Source organism: Heloderma suspectum, chromosome W (assembly GCF_057233095.1).
Source record: "Heloderma suspectum isolate Gila_16-S chromosome W, 16-S_ref, whole genome shotgun sequence".
Lineage (NCBI taxonomy): Eukaryota > Metazoa > Chordata > Lepidosauria > Squamata > Helodermatidae > Heloderma > Heloderma suspectum.
Window position 1 is genome coordinate 28,797,542 of NC_139475.1, and position 18,865 is coordinate 28,816,406.

Consider the following 18,865-nt stretch of genomic DNA (forward strand, 5'->3'; position numbering starts at 1 on the left):
CAGTGCCTCCGCGAGAACCATCTGTATGCCAAGCTGGAGAAATGTGCATTTGACCTAACCTCTTTGGACTATCTCGGCTTCATTATCTCAGCTGATGGTGTCAGGATGGACCCTGCAAAGGTCCAGGCTGTCCTCTCCTGGCAGGTGTCAAGGGCTCCTTGGAGGGCTCTCTCAGTCTAATCCAGTAGCCAAGTCCAGACACAGACAAAGGGATTCCTTTCAAAGCTTTATTCTTCTTTTACAACTTAATAACTCTACAGGTAGCAACTAGATCTGAGCAGCAGCATCCCTATGCCCTAAGTTGGAACAGTTGGTCCCTGTTTGAAAGGGAATCACTGGCAGACCCCTGAATATAAGGACTAGGGAGAATCCCTCCCCTTTTCCCTTGGATCCTCTGGGCGCAACCGTTCTTTGAGCGCGAACCATTTGGCGCCGCTCTCTGTGTCTGCGCCGCGCATCCCCCCCAGTCTGCTATCTGTGCTGAGTCACTCCCTGGACTGCTTTCTAAACTAGGAATGTGGGTGGGAGGAATCTCCGTCAGCTGTTGGTCCTGGGAAAAAAGGAGCGTGCTCCTCTTGCGAAGGAGCGACTGCTCTTCCTCAGCATCAGAACTACTCTGGGATTCTATGGGCTCAGTGTCCACCCTGAAATCAGGCTCCATCCACCAAGAAGGACTTGCAACATTTTCTGGGGTTCACTAATTTTTACAGAAAGTTCCTGCTCAGCTTTGCTCGGCTGACTTCTCCTCTCATGGACCTCCTTAAGGGCAGGAAATCTCCTTTTCATTGGACGGCATCTGCCCAACAGGCTTTCGAGGAACTTAAGAAGCTTTTCAGTTCTGAGCCGATCCTGTTACATCCCGACCCGAGGAGGCCTTTTCTGGTGCAAACTGATGCCTCTGACTTTGCGGTGGGGGCGGTGCTTTTTCAGCCAGATTGGGCGGGCGGCGGGTTGCAACCCTGCGCCTACCACTCCAGGAAGCTGAACGTGTCTGAGAGGAATTATACCATCTGGGAGAAGGAACTGTTGGCCATCAAGTCCGCTTTGGAGACCTGGCATCTTCTTCTGGAGGGGGCACAGCACCCAGTCGAAGTTAGAACCGACCACCGCAACCTGGAACATATTCAGACAGCCCGTGCCTTAAACCAGCGGCAGATTAGGTGGTCGCTTTTTTTCCCCGTTTCCACCTTAAGATTTGCCATGTGAAGGCCTCCGACAACCTACAAGCAGATGCTCTTTCTCGTAAGCCGGACCTCCAGCCAGGGGGTGAGAGAAATGTCATCTGGGCACCAGTTAAAGACCTATTTTAGGTGCAATCCTTTGCCTGTTTAGACAGAAGTAGTCCTTCAGCTACCAGTATTCCCCAGTCAGCACAGTTGGCTGGGGAATGCTGGAATTGCAGGACATTTTTCTATCTAAACATGCATAGGACTGCACCTTTATTTGTGCAGGCTTTGGGGGTATAGACAAGTGCTGTATTTGTTTCATTTTTAATTGATTGTGTTGATGGTTTTATTGTCTTTTGTTATACAGTTGTGATTGCAGAGTCCTGATTTTAATGTTTATGTGGTGTGGTGTGGTTTATATAGGTTGGTCGCTGCCCTGGACTCCTTGTGAGGAAGGGCAAGATATAAATAAAATAAACAAATACATTTAACTAAAGAACCTCCAGCATACCATTATTGTTACAGTCTTTATCGGTACAGAGAAAAATGCGGGTGATGTTGACAAGTTCCCTTTAGAAAACGTCCAATATTGTGCTGAGCGCTGCACAAATTCATTATTATTTTTTAAAATTGTATCGTAAGCTGCCTCAGACACATATGGGAGGAAAACAAGGTAGGAAAACATTTTAACTAAGTAAAGAGTTTTAAAGTAAGTTCATAAGAATAGCCGTGCTCTTCAGACTATTTTATGCTTCTGCAGGATTCCCAAAATAATCTCCGTATAAAATTCCAAAAATTGTACAGGCTATAACATATAACTGCTTTGGACAGTTTATAAGGAGATTATTTTTGTGATTTTGAGCCTTTCTTTTTTTATTAGATTTTTAGTTTTATTTGTAGAAATGGTATTGTTCTAGGCATGTTGGATACATATATTTTGAGTATACATGGGCACATTTGAATCCTATAACATAAACTAGATTTATTTTGTTTTGTAGATTTTCCTGACAAAGTACCTATATGAATTCCAAAACTATCTATGTAGCTACATTTTTGTCCTTTCCTCTTTATTGTTTTGTTTTGTGGAAATTTTACAATAAAAATTATTGACATTATTATTATTAATAATAGCAATAATAATATGAATACCGAAACACATTGGAACAGTGATCCTCTTTGGAATAAAATACTTTAAAAAAATTAATCTTTTATTGTGAATTTTTACAAAACAAAACAAACTGAAAACATTACAAAACCTGAAAAAATGAAATTAAAATAAAAAATACAACAACATATTCAAAATCTTCAGTTTCTAACATTACAATATTCGAGAAAAAAGAAAAAAAGGAAAGGAAAAAAGGTTACACACAAACTTCAGTAAAAGCAGACCAAATATCTGCATATAAGTCCATTTGCAAGTGGACTACATACATACCACTCTTTCAACTGTTGCTACCGTTGTTCAGTCTTTGATCCATTGTATTACAGGCGGTGAGCTTTTATCCCTCCAGTATCGTAGTATCCTTCAGCAAAGGAGATCGTTACCTTGTTGTGGTGCTGGAGCTTGAGCACCTCAATGACGTCATGAGCTAAACCATGAAGGGACACCCAAGACGGGAAGGTAACGGCAGAGAGGTCAGACTAAATACGATCCCTGGGGAAGGAAACGGCAACCCACCCCAGTATTATAGATCATAGAATCATAGAATAGTAGGGTTGGAAGGGGCCTACAAGGCCATCAAGTCCAACCCCCTGCTCAATGCAGGAATCCAAGTCAGAGCACCCCTGACAAATGGCTGTCCAGCCTCGTCTTGAAGGCCTCCAGAGTGGGAGAGCCCACCGCCTCCCCAGGGAATTGGTTCCATTGTCGTATTGTTCTAACAGTCAGGAAGTTTTTCCTGATGTTCAGCCGGAATCTGGCTTCCTGTCACTTGAGCCCATGATTCCGTGTCTTGCACTCTGGGATGACCAAGGAGAGATGCTGGCCTTCCTCTCTGGGACAACCTTTCAAGGGCTTGAACAGCGCTATCCTATCTCCCCTCGGCTTTCTCTTCTCAAGGCTAAACAGGCCGTTCTTTCCGTCTCTCCTCACAGGGCTTTGTTTCCAGTCCCCTGATCATCTTTGTTGCCCTCCTCTGAACCCTCTCCAGTTTGTCTGCATCCTTCTTCAAGTGTGGTGCCCAGAACTGGACACAGTACTCCAGATGAGGCCTTACCAGTGCTGAGTAGAGAGGAACTAGTACTTCCCGGGATTTGGAAGCTATGCTTCTATTAATGCAGCCCAAAAGAGCATTTGCCTTTTTTGCAGCCACATCACATTGTTGGCTTATATTCAGCTTGTGATCGACAACAATTCCAAGATCCTTCTCGCTTGTAGTGTGGTTGAGCCACGTATCCCCCATCTTGTAACTGTGCATTTGGTTTCTTTTTCCCAGGTGCAGAACTTGGCATTTATCCCTATTAAATGTCATTCTGTTGTTTTCTGCCCAGTGCTGCAGTCTATCCAGATCACTTTGAATTTTGTTTCTGTCTTCCAAAGTATTAGCTATCCCACCCAATTTTGTGTCATCTGCAAATTGGATCAGCATTCCCTGCACCTCCTCCTCCAAGTCATTAATACAAATGTTGAAGAGCACTGGGCCCAGGACTGAGCCCTGCGGTACCCCACTCGTTGCCTCTCCCCAGAGTATTCTCAGAGTATTCAGAGTATTTGGTATTCTTGCCGTGAAAACTAAATGGATCAGTACAACCAGAGATATTTCGGTATACCGTCGGAAGACGGGACTCCCAGGCTGGAAGATTGTCAAAATGCTACTGGGGAGGAACAGAGGATAAGTTCAACTAGCCCCAGATGTGATGACGCAGCTAGCTTAAAGCCGAAAGGATGGCTAGCGGCTGATGGTGCTGGTGGTGAACGACGAATCTGATGTTCTAAAGATCAACACACCATAGGAACCTGGAATGTAAGATCTATGAGCCAGGGCAAATTGGATGTGGTTATTGGGGAGATGTCAAGATTAAATACTGGACAATATGCCAAACAAAGATGTTATTTTCATTACAGGAGACTGGAATGCTAAGGTGGGTAGTCAAACGACACCTGGAGTTACAGGCACGCATGGTCTGGGAGAACAAAATGAAGCGGGACATAGGCTGATAGAATTTTGCCAAGACAACTCACTGTGCATAACAAACACTCTCTTCCAACAACCTAAGAGACGACTTTATACATGGACTTCACCAGACGGTCGACACCGAAATCAGATTGACTACATCCTTTGTAGCCAAAGGTGGCGGACATCTATGCAGTCGGTAAAAACAAGACCTGGAGCTGATTGTAGTTCAGATCACGAACTTCTTGTTGCACAATTTAGAATCAGACTAAAGAGAATAGGGAAGACCCACAGATCAGTCAGATATGAGCTCACTAATATTCCTCATGAATATGCAGTGGAGGTGAAGAATAGCTTTAAGGGACTAGATTTAGTAGATAGGGTCCCGGAAGAACTATGGACAGAAGTTCGCAACATTGTTCAGGAGGCGGCAACAAAAAACGTCCGAAAGAAGAAGAAAACCAAGAAGGCAAGATGGCTGTCTGCTGAGACGCTGGAAGTAGCCCAAGAAAGAAGGAAAGCAAAAGGCAACAGTGATAGGGGGAGATATGCCCAATTAAATGCAAAATTCCAGAGGTTAGCCAGAAGAGATAAGGAATTATTTTTAAACAAGCAATGTGCGGAAGCGGAAGAAGAGAATAGAATAGGAAGGACGAGAGACCTCTTCCAGAAAATCAGAAACATCGGAGGGACATTCCAGGCAAAAATAGGTGTGATCGAAAACAAAGATGGCAAGGACCTAACAGAAGCAGAAGAGAGCAAGAAAAGGTGGCAAGAATATATGGAAGATCTGTATAGGAAGGATAATAATATCGGGGATAGATTTGACGGTGTGGTCAGTGAGCTAGAGCCAGACATCCTGAAGAGTGAGGTTGAATGGACTTTAAGAAGCATTGCTAATAACAAGGCAGCAGGAGATGACGGTATCCCAGCTGAACTGTTTAAAATCTTGCAAGATGAGGCTGTCAAGGTGATGCATGCCATATGCCAGCAAATTTGGAAAACACATGAATGGCCAACAGATTGGAAGAAACCAACTTATATCCCCATACCGAAAAAGGGAAACACTAAAGAATGTTCAAACTATCGAACAGTGGCACTTATTTCACATGCCAGTAAGGTAATGCTCAATATCTTTCAAGGGAGACTCCAGCAATTCATGGAACGAGAATTGCCAGATGTACAAGCTGGGTTTCGAAAAGGCAGAGGAACTAGAGACCAAATTGCCAATATCCGCTGGATAATGGAGAAAGCCAGGGAGTTTCAGAAAAACATCTATTTCTGTTTTATTGACTATTCTAAAGCCTTTGACTGTGTGGATCATAACAAATTGTGGCAAGTTCTTGGTGGCATGGGGATACCAAGTCGTCTTGTCTGCCTCCTGAGGAATCCGTATAACGACCAAGTAGCAACGGTAAGAACAGACCACGGAACAACGGACTGGTTTAAGATTGGGAAAGGAGCACGGCAGGGTTGTGTACTCTCACCCCACCTATTCAACCTGTACGCAGAACACATGCGACGCTCTGGGCTTGATGAAGCCAAGGCTGGAGTTAAAATCACTGGGAGAAGCATTAACAATCTCAGCTATGCAGATGATACCACTCTGATGGCTGAAAGCGAGGAGGAGCTGAGGAACCTTATGACGACAGTGAAAGAAGAAAGTGCAAAAGCTGGGTTGCAGTTAAACCTCAAAAAAACCAAGATTATGGCAACCAGCTTGACTGATAACTGGCAAATAGAGGGAGAAAACGTGGAGGCGGTGACAGACTTTGTCTTTCTAGGTGCAAAGATTACTGAAGACTCTGACTGCAGCCAGGAAATCAGAAGACGTTTACTTCTTGGGAGTTGAGCAATGACAAATCTTGATAAAATAGTAAAGAGCAGAGACATCACGCTGACAACAAAGGTCCGCATAGTGAAAGCAATGGTATTCCCCGTAGTTGGAATAGTTTTGTCCTTTTTTCCTTAAAGGACAAAATAAATTGGAGATGCAAATGTGCAAAGCTAGAACTTTGCACATTTTCATATATACATAACACGTGTGCATGTATATGTATATTTGTGTGTGTGCGCGCACACACACAATATGATTATTATGAGGGGACTATCATGCCTTTTGAAAGGGTGTCATGGCATTAGGTCCCCAGGGTGGCTGCTAAGCAACCAGAGGAGTTCTCTGGTGACTCCTTGAGAAATTTAGAAGGCAGCAATTACTGGTTACAAGGGTTTGTATTCTATGGGTGGTGGATGCTGCTAGTTCTGTTGTTCCCCTTTTAACAAAACACAACCTGCAGAACATCCCATTGGGGAAAACCAGTGCTTTTATACAATCTCAGCCCCAGGAGGTGTGTGTGTGTGTGTGTGTGTGTGGGTGGGGTGGGGTGGGGTGGGGGATGTTAGTTTACATTTTGTAGTACAGGAAATGTGGTTCATCATCCTAGCATTGTGGGGGGGTGTGAATCTGTGATAGGTTGATAATTCATATCTGGCTTCCACTGTTACAGCCCCAAGGGCTAGTCTTGCCTGCTTATGATGCAGCTTCTCTGCTTCTCTCATGGGAACCAAAACACAGATGTGGGGCTCTTTGAGGCCCTCTTCACCCCCCTCCCCAGTGTGAGCAAAAACAAAGCCTGTTGTTCACCTGAGCGTGTGTGTGTGTGTGTGTGGGGGGGGAGTTGTGGCCAAACGCCATGTGACACAGGAGGTTCAAAAACAAAACTCATGACTTTTTGAACAGCCTAAAAGCAGCTGCAGGGAGGGATTGGCTTGGGACAGTGCTGTCTTCCTGATCAATACTGCACACACACTGCTGTTCCACAGCATTATCCTGTTGCCCGTGCTAGTTTTGGGGTGTGGGGGTGTAATTTCAGCCAGGAAACGGTCACAGATCTCCCACGTCACATGTAGTTTTGCCCTTCATGTGCCCTTTGTCCATGTCTTGAAACAAGTGTCCAAACTGCTTCACCTTTATGTATGCCTTGGATTTGTGAGAAACTTGGGAGTGGGTCTGTGGCAAGAGCCCCATGGTCCTTCCTCAAATTCAGACTATAGCCCCTGTGGAAAGCCTGATTGTTGACCCAACAGCCTATGAAGCAGGAGGCTCTCTTCTCTCCCTCGCTCTCCAATTTCACCTGGCTTTTTGGAGCCAGCAGAATGATTATATGAGGGTCTGGACCAGCCTTCCCTTGACCTGGGTCCCGCTAGTTGCGTTGGACTACCAACTCCTATCATTCCCAGATATCCATGTTCAGCAGCAACATACCTCCAGGTGCTGGCACCCACTGCAGAGTGTCCAGGACAATTGCCAGTCTTTGCCAAGCCTTGGAGGGTATCTAACACACATGCACCAGCCCTTTAGTGAAAGGTCCCAAAGGTTTTTTTTTATATGCTGGGCCCTTTTGGAATTATGAGAGTGTCCTGGGTGCTCTCACAAAATGGCTGCCGTGGCAGATGGTTTGCTCATTCATGAAATGGCTACCATGGTGGGCATGGCTGGTTGCAAAATACTCATTTCCCTGAAGGCAAACTGGTGAGAATAAAAGAAAAGTAACTTGTCCAAGGCAGAGGTGAGGCCTGAACTCTAAAGCACAAAACCACTCTTTTGAACCCAAATGAGGATTGCAGCTAAGCTCAGAGGGAACAGAGAATTACTGAGAGCTAGTGTGGTATAGCGGTTAGAGTGCTGGAATGGGACTTGAGAGACATGGCTTCTAGTCCCCACTCGGCCCTGAAGCTCACTGGGTGACTTTGGTCCAGTCCCAGACTCTCAGCCTAACCTGCCTCACTGGGTTGTTGTGAGGATAAAATGGAGAGGAGGAGGATTATGTACGCTGCCTTGGGCTCCTTAAAGAGGGGGGAAGCGTGGGATATAAATTAAATAAAGAAGGTGCTGGAGGGCAGGCCAGCCTCCCAGTGAAAAAATGTTTTAATTTGTAAAAAAAAAAGTAAGTAATAAAATTTGGAAAGGGCAGGGAGCCTGATGGGTGTTGAGAGAGGGGTTTCTGGGCAGCACATTGGAGACACCAGGGCCTTAGCTTACAGGTACTTGCTTGGGGCGGCCTAGCTTCAACACTGGCCTCTGTATTCTTCCCAGCCATCAGAAGGAGCAAGGTTGCAGGGAGCTAGTTCCCTCCCTGTCAGAAAAAGCTCAGCTGCAGCTGCCAGTTTCCCTGGGACTGCAGAGCTGAAGGGGAGCACACTATCCATCTGCCAGGGGTCTGAAAGCCACTGTGTGTGTGGCTGTATCTAGATTTATATACATGTATACTGTTGTAAGACCCTCTGCAGTTCATTCAATTGAACAGCAGGTTATAAATCTTACAAATAAATAAATTTCAGAGTGAGGCTGAAAGCCATCCATCCATTGTCTGAGCAAATTGATGTACAGCAGGAGCAGGCAGAAAGTAGATCCCCAGGTGTGTGTTTTTTTGGACTTCCAAATCCCAGCATTCCTGACCATTGGCCAAGCTGGCAACGGTGTCTGGGAGTTGAAAGTCCAAAACATCTGGAGATCTACCTTCTCCTCACCCCTGCTGTTGTACAGGAAGTCCTTCATGCCGGCAAGGTGAGGAAACAGGGTGGGTTGCCCTGTTTCCCCTCTGTTGCTCTCGTAGGTGCCTTCCACTCTTTCTAAGCCACGTCGGCAAACTCTACCTTTGCCCCTTGATAGACCAGTTCATGGAGTGTGTATGTCAATCCTTGCAACGTTTAACACCCAGAATCTTACTTTTTGGAGCAGATGTTCTCGGGATCCTGAATTCTGCATTTAGTATGACAACAAGATAATAGACTCATAACAAACATCAGCACCAGGGCACCTTCTGGCTGCCTGGACCCCAGCCCCCTCGCAAAACCCAACCTCCTTCAACCCATTTGCCCCCTAACCCATTCTGCAAATTGCCATTATAAATCTCCCACAATGCTCCTGATGTAGCATCATTCTAGGGCATTGTGAGAAATTTAAAACTGGCTTGTAGGTGCTGCCACCAGGCAAACCCAGGGCCCACCTGGAGCCAGCCCTGGTAACAATAAACCAAAGAACAATATATGGCCCACATGGCTTTGCAGAAACAATTTTTTATTTATTTAAAGTATTTTTATCCTGCTCTGCCACCAAGAAGGCCCTGCAATGTGTGGTCCCCCCCCAAGGCGACACGCAATCAAGAGCACAGCAAGCAGAGCCTCGCCAGCCAATCTGTTTGGTACCGGGGAAGGTGGGTACTCGGGTCCTGAGCCCTTTAGGGCTTTGTACACTAGTACTAGCACCTTGACATACTAATGAAAGGCTTTGGATGTGGGTTGCTCTTTTGATGTGACTGGCCCAATGGACCTGTGTGTAAGAAAAGCCCAAAAGTTGGTCATGTCCAGTATCCTGTTTCCTGCAGTGACCAACAGGATGCCTTTAGGAAGCCCACAAGCAGTGCATGAAGGGAACTGCTGAACATGGAGATTTAATAGAGACATAACTGCCTTGTTGTGGCGAAGGGGCTTGTGTAACTCAGTGAAGCCATAAGCTACGCCGTGCAGGGCCACCCAAGACAGACAGGTCATGGCGGAGAGTTCCGACAAAATGTGGTCCACTGGAGAAGGAAATGGCAACCCACTCCAGGATTCCTGCCAAGAGAACCCCATGGAATGTATCCCAAGGCTAAAAGAGATGACGCCGGAAGATGAGCCCCTCAGGTCGGAAGGTGTCCCATATACTACTGGGGAACAGCAGAGGGAATTTCCAAGTAGCGCCAGAAAGAGTGAAGCGGCTGGGCCAAAGCCGAAAGGACACTCAGCTGTGGATGTGTCTGATGGTGAAAAGGAAGTCCGATGCTGTAAAGAACAATATTGTTTAGGAACCTGGAATGTAAGGTCAATGAATCAAGGTAAGCTGGAGGTGGTCAAGCATGAGATGGCAAGATTGAACATCGACATCTTGGGAATCAGCGAACGAAAATGGACAAGCATGGGCGAATTTAATTCAGGTGACCATCATATCTACTACTGTGGGCAAGAATCCCATAGAAGAAATGGAGTAGCACTCATAGTCAACAAAAGGGTGGGAAAAGCAGTACTGGGGTACAATCTCAAAAACGACAGAATGATCTCAGTACGAATCCAAGGCAAACCATTCAACATCACAGTAATTCAAGGCTATGCCCCAACCACTGAGGCCGAAGAAGCTGAGGTTGATCGGTTCTATGAAGACCTACAACACCTTCTAGAACTAACACCAACAAAAGATGTCCTCTTCATCATAGGGGATTGGAATGCTAAAGTAGGAAGTCAAGAAATCACCGGGATAACAGGCAGGCATGGCCTTGGTGTACAAAATGAAGCAGGACAAAGGCTAATCGAGTTTTGCCAAGAGAACACGCTGATCATAGCAAACAGTCTTTTCCAACAGCACAAGAGGCGACTCTACACATGGACATCACCAGATGGTCAATATTGAAATCAGATTGATTATGTCCTTTGCAGCCAAAGATGGAGAAGCTCCATACAGTCAGTAAAAACAAGACCTGGAGCTGACTGTGGCTCAGATCATGAGCTTCTTATTGCAAAATTTCGGCTTAAATTGAAGAACGGAGGGAAAGCCACTAAACCGTTCAGGTATGACCTAAATCATATCCCTGATGAATATACAGTGGAGGTGAGGAATAGATTTCAGGGATTAGACCTGATAGACAGAGTGCCTGAGGAACTATGGACGGAGGTCCGTAACATTGTTCAGGAGGCAGCAACTCAATCCATCCCAAAGAAAAAGAAATGCAAGAAAGCCAAGTGGCTGTCTGATGAGGCTTTACAAGTAGCTGAGGAAAGAAGGGAAGCGAAAAGCAAGGGAGAAAGGGGAAGATATACCCAACTGAATGCAGAGTTCCAGAGAATAGCAAGGAGAGACAAGAAGGCCTTCTTAAATGAACAATGCAAAGAAATCGAGGAAAACAACAGAATGGGAAAGACTAGAGATCTCTTCAAGAAAATCGGAGATCTCAAGGGAACGTTTTGTACAAAGACGGGCATGATAAAGGACAAAGAAGGCAGAGACCTAACAGAAGCAGATGAGATTAAGAAGAGGTGGCAAGAATACACAGAAGAACTATACAGGAAAGATCTGAACGTCCCTGATAGCCATGAGAGTGCGGTCACTGAACTTGAGCCGGACATCCTCGAGAGTGAAGTCAAGTGGGCGTTAGGAAGCATTACTGACAACAAAGCTAGCGGAGATGACAGTCTTCCAGCTGAGCTATTTAAAATCCTAAAAGATGATGCTGTTAAAGTGCTGCACTCAATATGCCAACAAATTTGGAACACTCAACAGTGGCCACAAGACTGGAAAAGGTCAGTTTACATTCCAATCCCAAAGAAGGGCAACGTCAAAGAGTGTTCAAACTACCGCACAATTGCGCTCATTTCACATGCCAGCAAGGTGATGCTCAAAATCCTACAAGCTAGGCTTCAGCAGCATGGGAACCGAGACCTACCGGAAGTACAAGCTGGGTTTCGAAGAGGCAGAGGAACTGGAGATCAAATCGCCAACGTTCGCTGGATCATGGAGAAAGCAAGAGAATTCCAGAAAAACGTCTATTTCTGCTTCATTGACTGCGCTAAAGCCTTTGATTGTGTGGATCACAACAAACTCTGGCAAATTCTTAAAGAGATGGGAGTACCAGACCACCTTACCTGTCTCCTGAGAAACCTGTATGAGGGTCAAGAAGCAACAGTAAGAACCAGACATGGAACAACCGATTGGTTCCAAATTGGGAAAGGAGTACGACAAGGCTGCATATTGTCGCCCTGCTTATTTAACTTATATACAGAGTACTGCATATAGTATTTAACTCATTTGCAGAGGAAGTGATGGGGCCAGATGCCATGATCTTAGTTTTTTTTAATGTTGAGTTTCAAACCAGGTTTTGCACTCTCCTCTTTCACCCTCAACAAGAGGCTCTTGAGATCCTCTTCGCTTTCTGCCATTAGGGTGGTATCGTCTGCATATCGGAGGTTGTTGATAATTCTCCCGGCAATCTTAATTCCGACCTGTGATTCATCCAACCCGGCGTTTCTCATGATCCTGCCTGCCTGCCTGCTACTCTGATTCCTAAGCCAGGCAAGGATTATACCCATTGTGCTAACTATCGACCTATATCATTAATTAATATAGCTATCAAAATATTAACAGCAATTTTGGCCGATAGATTGCAACAAGACATGGCCGTGTTGGTTAGACCAGACCAGGTGGGATTTATTAAAAATAGACAGGGGGCTGATTATTTATTTACTGAATTTCAGATTAGTCATTGATCTAGTTGCTTCAAACTGTAAAAGAACTGACCAGGTGGCCATCATTTCCTTGGATACAGAAAAGGCCTTTGACAAAAGTCATTGGAAATTTATTTTTATTACATTGATTAATTTTGGTTTTCCTATAGAATTTTTGAAATGGGTTAAAATCGTATACTCAGCTCCAAGAGTGAGAGTAACAACTAATGGTTTATTTTCAGCTTTTTTTTTACTTGGGCAGGGCACCAGACAAGGTTGTCCACTCTCCCCATTGATATTCAACTTATGGTTGGAACCCTTGGCATCTGCTATTAGACAAAATAGTAGTATTCATGGATTTGTCCATTTTGGTTTAGAATTTAAAATTAGCCTTTATGCTGATGATCTTTTGTTATTCATCTCAAGACTCCAGTCATAGGTTCCAGCTTTGATGAAATTGATTAATACTTTTGGTGAATTGTCCGGCTACTCAATTAATTGGTCAAAGTCAGAAATAATGCCAATTGGAGATAGGATATACTGTAATGTATTAGCCAATTGGCAATTTCGACTGTGCCCAGAGTGTATTACTTATTTGGGAATAATTATCCCTAGAGATATATCTCAAATCGTTAGGCTAAATTTAAACAAGTTGATCAATGATATTTCATGAGATATAGATAGATGGGCTTCTTTAAAGTTGAGTTTATGGGGTAAGGTGAAGGATGCAACTTCCAATTAACGAAGGCAGGTTCGGTTTTCCGGATCTAGCTATGTACCATTGTGCCTGTTTGCTGACTTGTACTAAGTTTTGGTCTTTTCCACTTAGATTAGATTTTCCATCTTGGTCAGTATTGGAATCTTCTTGTCTGGAGCTGTCGGGGAAATGTGCCACTAGGGGTCCATAGACTGGAGGCCACAGCACACTGCAAAAGGCAACTCTTTGAGAAGATTGTATTCAGGTTTAAAAAAAATGCGTGCATGGACAGAGTCACAAGATGAGACTGACAAAACTATGGCGCAGCACAAATTCGCCTTTTATGCAGTCATGGTTGTGTATAACTCCACCCTTCCTCAGGGCTCACACAGCCAATTGTAGCATTCTGTGGCAGCTCATAACCAATCACCTTATGACAACACAGCAGTAGTTTTGCACAGGCGCAGTATACTCTTCTAACGTGAGCATTGTGATCTCATCTCCACATGACTCTTAGCCCTTGCATACTGGTATCTTATCAGTAACTTAATCATTGTAAGACCCTTCCTTATATGGGCACAGCAGGCTTACCTACATGACTTGGCTCTCTCTAACTAATGGTGTTTACACACTATTCCTTCTCCCACAGAGCCTCTCTTTAAATGGATGGCATTAGGTTCTCAGTACATTAAGGCAGACAGAGCTCCTCCCACAATTTTGGCAGTTAGAGAAGTGTGGCGCACAATGTCACGCCAATTACACTTTGACCCATTGTCCCATGCCAAATTGACTTTATGGGGAAATCCAGATGTAAGAGCTGGAAAGAAAATGTTTTTATGGCGGACATGGACAGATAAAATGATCTTTACCCTGGAACAATTAGTGGGGGTTGATGATAAGTTCTTGTTATTTTCAACTTTGCGAGATCAATTTGACTTGCCTGCTACAGCGGAATGGCAGTACTTGCAATTGAAACATTTGTTGGTATCTAGATTCAGTCCTGCTGCTTTTACTGCTTTGGTGTCTCCTTCGCTACTGGAAATACTCATTGAAGCTGATCAGATAATATTGACCTACGATTCATGTTTATAAATATTATCAATGAATAAATATGATACAAGTGATATACAGCAGGAATGGAACAGGGAATTGGAACGTCCTATTTTGTTTAATCAATGGACTGCCGTTTTGGCGTCTGTATCGGACATTTCAATGTATGGTCATGCCTCATTCAGCAAAAATGTTTGTTTTGCGTCTATTGGATGCCACAACACCATTTTAATAAAGGTTTGTCAAACTCAGCTAATTGTTGGAGGTGTAAGGCAGTCAATGCTTCTCTTATTCATATGTTTTGGAAGTGCCTGATGGCTGCTTCCTTTTGGGAGGAAGTTATTATACGGATAAAGTTTGTATTGGAAATGTTCTTTTAGATTACTTATCTGCTTGTTGGAATGTAACACATGGTCAGCATAAATGGATTTTTCACGCCCTTTTGGTTGCTAAGAGACTGATACTACGATACTGGAAGGATAAAAGCTCACCACCTATAATGCAATAGATGGAAGACTTAACAACGCTAGCAACAGTTGAAAGAGTGGTATGTAGTCCATTTGCAAATGGACTTATATGTGGATATTTGGTCTGTTTTTACTGAAGTTTATGTGTAACCTATACTTTTTTCCCTTTCTTTTACTCTTTCTAGAATATTGTAATAATTCAAAACTGTGTTTTAGAACACGTTGTTATACTTTTTTTTCTTTTTGGTTTTGTTATGTTGTTTTTTCTTTGTTTTGTTTGTTGAAATTCACAATAAAAAAATTGGGGAAAAAACCTGTTGGCATACACGTAGCACCAGTGGTGGGGGAAAAGGGGTAGTCTGGTGGCGCAGCAAGGGAGGCCTTGGATCCATAGGATCTAAAGTGTTCTCATTTCCCCAACATGGCCCCAACAAGGGAGAAAAACAAGAGATTTCCCTTTCCATTGGTGTTAATGGAAGGGAAAGTTTAAAAAAAATGGAACGGGGTAGAGGAAAGTCTGTCCCCACTTCCGCCCTGACTGGCACAAGTCAGCAAGACTTAGGAAGTGGCCATTGTTCTGCCATGGATTCTTCCCTCCCCCCCCCTCCACACCACATATGTAGTTGCTCTGCCTGTCATTCACCATTATTGACATGTGCAGACATTTTAAAGGAAAGTTTACCATTTTTTTGTTGAAGACATGCGAAGGTGAAGCTTTAAAAGGATGCTGGCATAGGGGGAAAGTATTTTCTTATTTGTTATATTTATGTGTGTGAAATTTGTATCCTGCCTTTCCACCAAATACATTCTCTTGGGATCACCATATGATGCAAGGCCCCCCTGCTCACTTGCAGGTGCCGGTAAAGGCTGCTTGAATTTAACTTTAGGAGTATTGCCTGTGTGCTACAGTTCATCTATGGTTTTAGTAAGTAATGTGTCCTTTAAAAACAGATCTTAAGAGATTCTCCTGTGTTGTGTGAGGGTCGTGAAACTAAGGTGAGAAATCAGTTTTCTTTGAGTGCATGTATCATTCCCAAGTCTTGTATGAGTTTAAAACTCATGAGCTTCCGCCGCACATTAAAAATGTGGTTGTTCAGGCAGGCATTTGGGGTGGGTTAGGGTATTTTTAGAAAAATGATGTTTTTACTGTGGAATTTCATTGTTTTAAACTGTTTTATTATATATTCTGTACGTCGCCCAAAGTGGCTGGGTGACCAGTCAGATGGGCAATTAATAAATTTAATAAATGAATGAATGAATGGACAGAGCTTTTTAATCTGTTCCCTTGCCTTCTCTCACTTGTGGTTGGGCTCATTAAGCATCTTTTTCAGGCTTTGTTTCTAACATACAAGACTGGGGATTGTTATCTAGCTGCTCTCTATATTTGAGAGTAGATTTACTTCCGAAGTATGCCCCCTTTCCTATCTTTTTCTCCTGTTTTTCTACTTTATCCATATAATTCACAAGTGAATCGCATATCAAACTAGAAGCTACAATCTAACTCTGTGAATTCTTTTCTTGCCAAAAAAAGGTGAGGGTGAGGGGAGTTATCAAATACTTCTTTCCTGTTTATGTCGGGAGGAGATGGGTGTCTGAGATTGAAAGGGGCAAGTGAACAGCTTCTGTCTCAAACTTATACCTGCCTTTTTATTTTAACTGGAAGGATGATAAGAGTAAATTCTTGTTCTGAAGAATTTCAGCCACCTCAAACCACAGCCTTTTCCCACAAGGAGTGTTTTATGAACTTACTGTTTTATAAATGCAATCTTTGGTTACAATCCTCTGGTTACACTGCTTGGTACTTCAGTTTTGGCTTGACAGTTGTGTACAGTGTCAGCTTTGTAGTGAAATTGTTCCTTGTAGATAAGTTATAGAAAATAATTAAATATTCCTTTGGAACTATGGGGCGGGGGAGCATGTTTCATGGTTTGTAGAAAGAATTGCTCCTTATAGAGTGCCATCTGTGTACATGGCACTTTTGTTGTTGCTGCTCATTTCACTTCAAAGAGAGGTCCCTGCCCCAAGGGGCTTACAATCTAAAAGTTAACAGCAGAGGGAAATTGGAGGCAAAAGGAACACTCTGAAGATAGCCAAAGTGATGTGCATCAATAAGGTTACATATGCTTAACACTTCATTTTGGTTAGGGAATATATAGTTTATGAAGAGGGGTGTGTGTGAGGGGGATATATTAAATCTTCTAATTGTGAAGATTGTTTTAATGGCTTACAGTATAATCCTAAGCATGTGTACTCAAATGTAAGTATTGAGTTTAATAGGGCTTACTCCCTAGTAATGCATTTATATGAAGTTGCCTTACACTGTCAGCCTAGTATGGTATACTCAACCAGCACAAGCTGTCCAGGCCTTTCCTATCCCTGTTACCTGTGTTCCTTTTCCAACCAGACATGCAGAGGACTAGATTTAGGACCTCCTGCATACAAAGCATGTAACTTACTACTCAGCTGTAGACTGGGGGCACAGAACCCCCATCCCGGTAGCCTAATCCAGCCCACAGAGACTCCTGGGGTTCTTTTGAGGGGTGGGGCTTGGTCTCAGATCAATCTCAGATCAGGGATAACAGCATCAGTGCAGGCCAGCCAAGTCTTTTTGTGCCAGTTGCTGGCCACATCAGAACAAGTTGCACACAAATGTGGGGTCTTGGCCAGTTCTGGGAAGCTGTCTTCCCAGTGTCGGCAGAGTCCTTTTTTCCAGGCTGAGGAGAGACACAGAACTCCATGCTTCTCTTAGCACAGAGAATGTTGAAATGGGCAGGTGTGGGCAATGATGTCAGTGGGTGTGGCAGTTTGCCCCCCCCATCTCATTTCTGTTCTGCACGCCCTGCTGTATACCCTACCCTAAACATATGAAGTTACCTTATGCTTGGTCTATCTTGGCCAACACTGTCTGCTTTGGCTTGGTTTACTGATCAGGTCTTGGGCAAAGAGAAATCTCTCCTAGCTTTGCTCCTGGAGATCCTGTTCAACTGGTGATGTTGGTGATTGAACCTGGTACCTAGGACTACAGCCTTACAACCTGAGTTAGGTCACTCACCTGTTTCCTCAGGAAACAACTAGAAAGCAACTTCTCCTGGAGGAGAAGGCTATCAGTGGCTACTAGCCCTGATGGCTACATGCTATGTCCAGTATCAGAGGCAGTCTGCCTATGTACACCAGTTGCTGGGGAATATGGGTGGGATGGCGCCACTGCACTCATGTCCTGCTTGTGAGTTTCCCCACAGGCAGTTGGTTGGCCCCTGTGCAAACAGAATGCTGGACTAGATGGACCCTTGGTTTGATCCAGCATGGCTCTTATGTCCTTAAAACAACTGGAGGAGACAGTAAAATCTGCATATTTTGAGTTTTTGCATGCATCTGGACAACTATTATTTTTTTGTCTCCCCAAATTGGACCTGCTGTTTCAATCTGTCAGAAGAGTCAAAATGGAAAGAACAGTTGATATTGTGGTGTCTTCTGCCACACTTCCTATTCTGAAATATCCTCTTAACCACAGGCTAACCCCTTTATTCTTTTTCAGATAGTACAAACTTCCCTCTCCCTGGTTGTTGAACTCTGCTTTATCAAGAGTCTTAATCCTGCCATTTGGTCTTTGGGGGTGCCCCAAACTCTGGTGAAGTAGTATGAAACAGTTGAACTGCAGTCCAGAGTATGAAATCCAGGTGAGAGGAGATGCCAGAGGGAAAAGGAGAGGAAGGGTGAGGGGGAAAACAGGATCAACCAATTAACTGTGTAAGATCTAATCTCTGTAAACAATGCTGATGGTTCCAATTATTTAAATGAAGTTGACTGTTCAGCTGCTCTGAAGCAGTTTTTCTGAAAAGTGGGTTGCAGGTGCTTTGTTATTGGCATTCGGTACATGGGAAGGTGTGAGGTCTCTTCTTGCCTCACAGAAGTGTCTTCTAAGTTTTAGAGTGTATGTCCCAAAATAATTTGTGAGGCAGGTTAATAGGAGGTTTTAAAATACCCCTGGTTGCTTGTGGCAGAGTAAGAATCGCCTCCAGCAGACCAGCTTAGGAAGAGTGGGCTCTCCCCCCTACCCCCTCCCTCCTGTGTCCCTTTTGAATATCAATAAAAACTGTTAACAGCAATAAAAAACATCTT

The 18,865-nt window shown here is 43.9% G+C and overlaps 1 protein-coding gene across 1 annotated transcript in view; it reads left to right on the top strand.

The window, feature by feature from the left end:
- LOC146333957 (mitochondrial coenzyme A transporter SLC25A42-like) overlaps positions 1-18,865 on the top strand; it is a 133,823-nt gene extending 114,958 nt beyond the window's left edge. Inside the window, exon 6 of the mRNA XM_084825006.1 lies at positions 18,282-18,865. Within this exon, the coding sequence (XP_084681132.1) occupies positions 18,282-18,313 (32 nt within the window). The 3' untranslated portion in view covers positions 18,314-18,865. The remainder of the gene's footprint in view (positions 1-18,281) is intronic.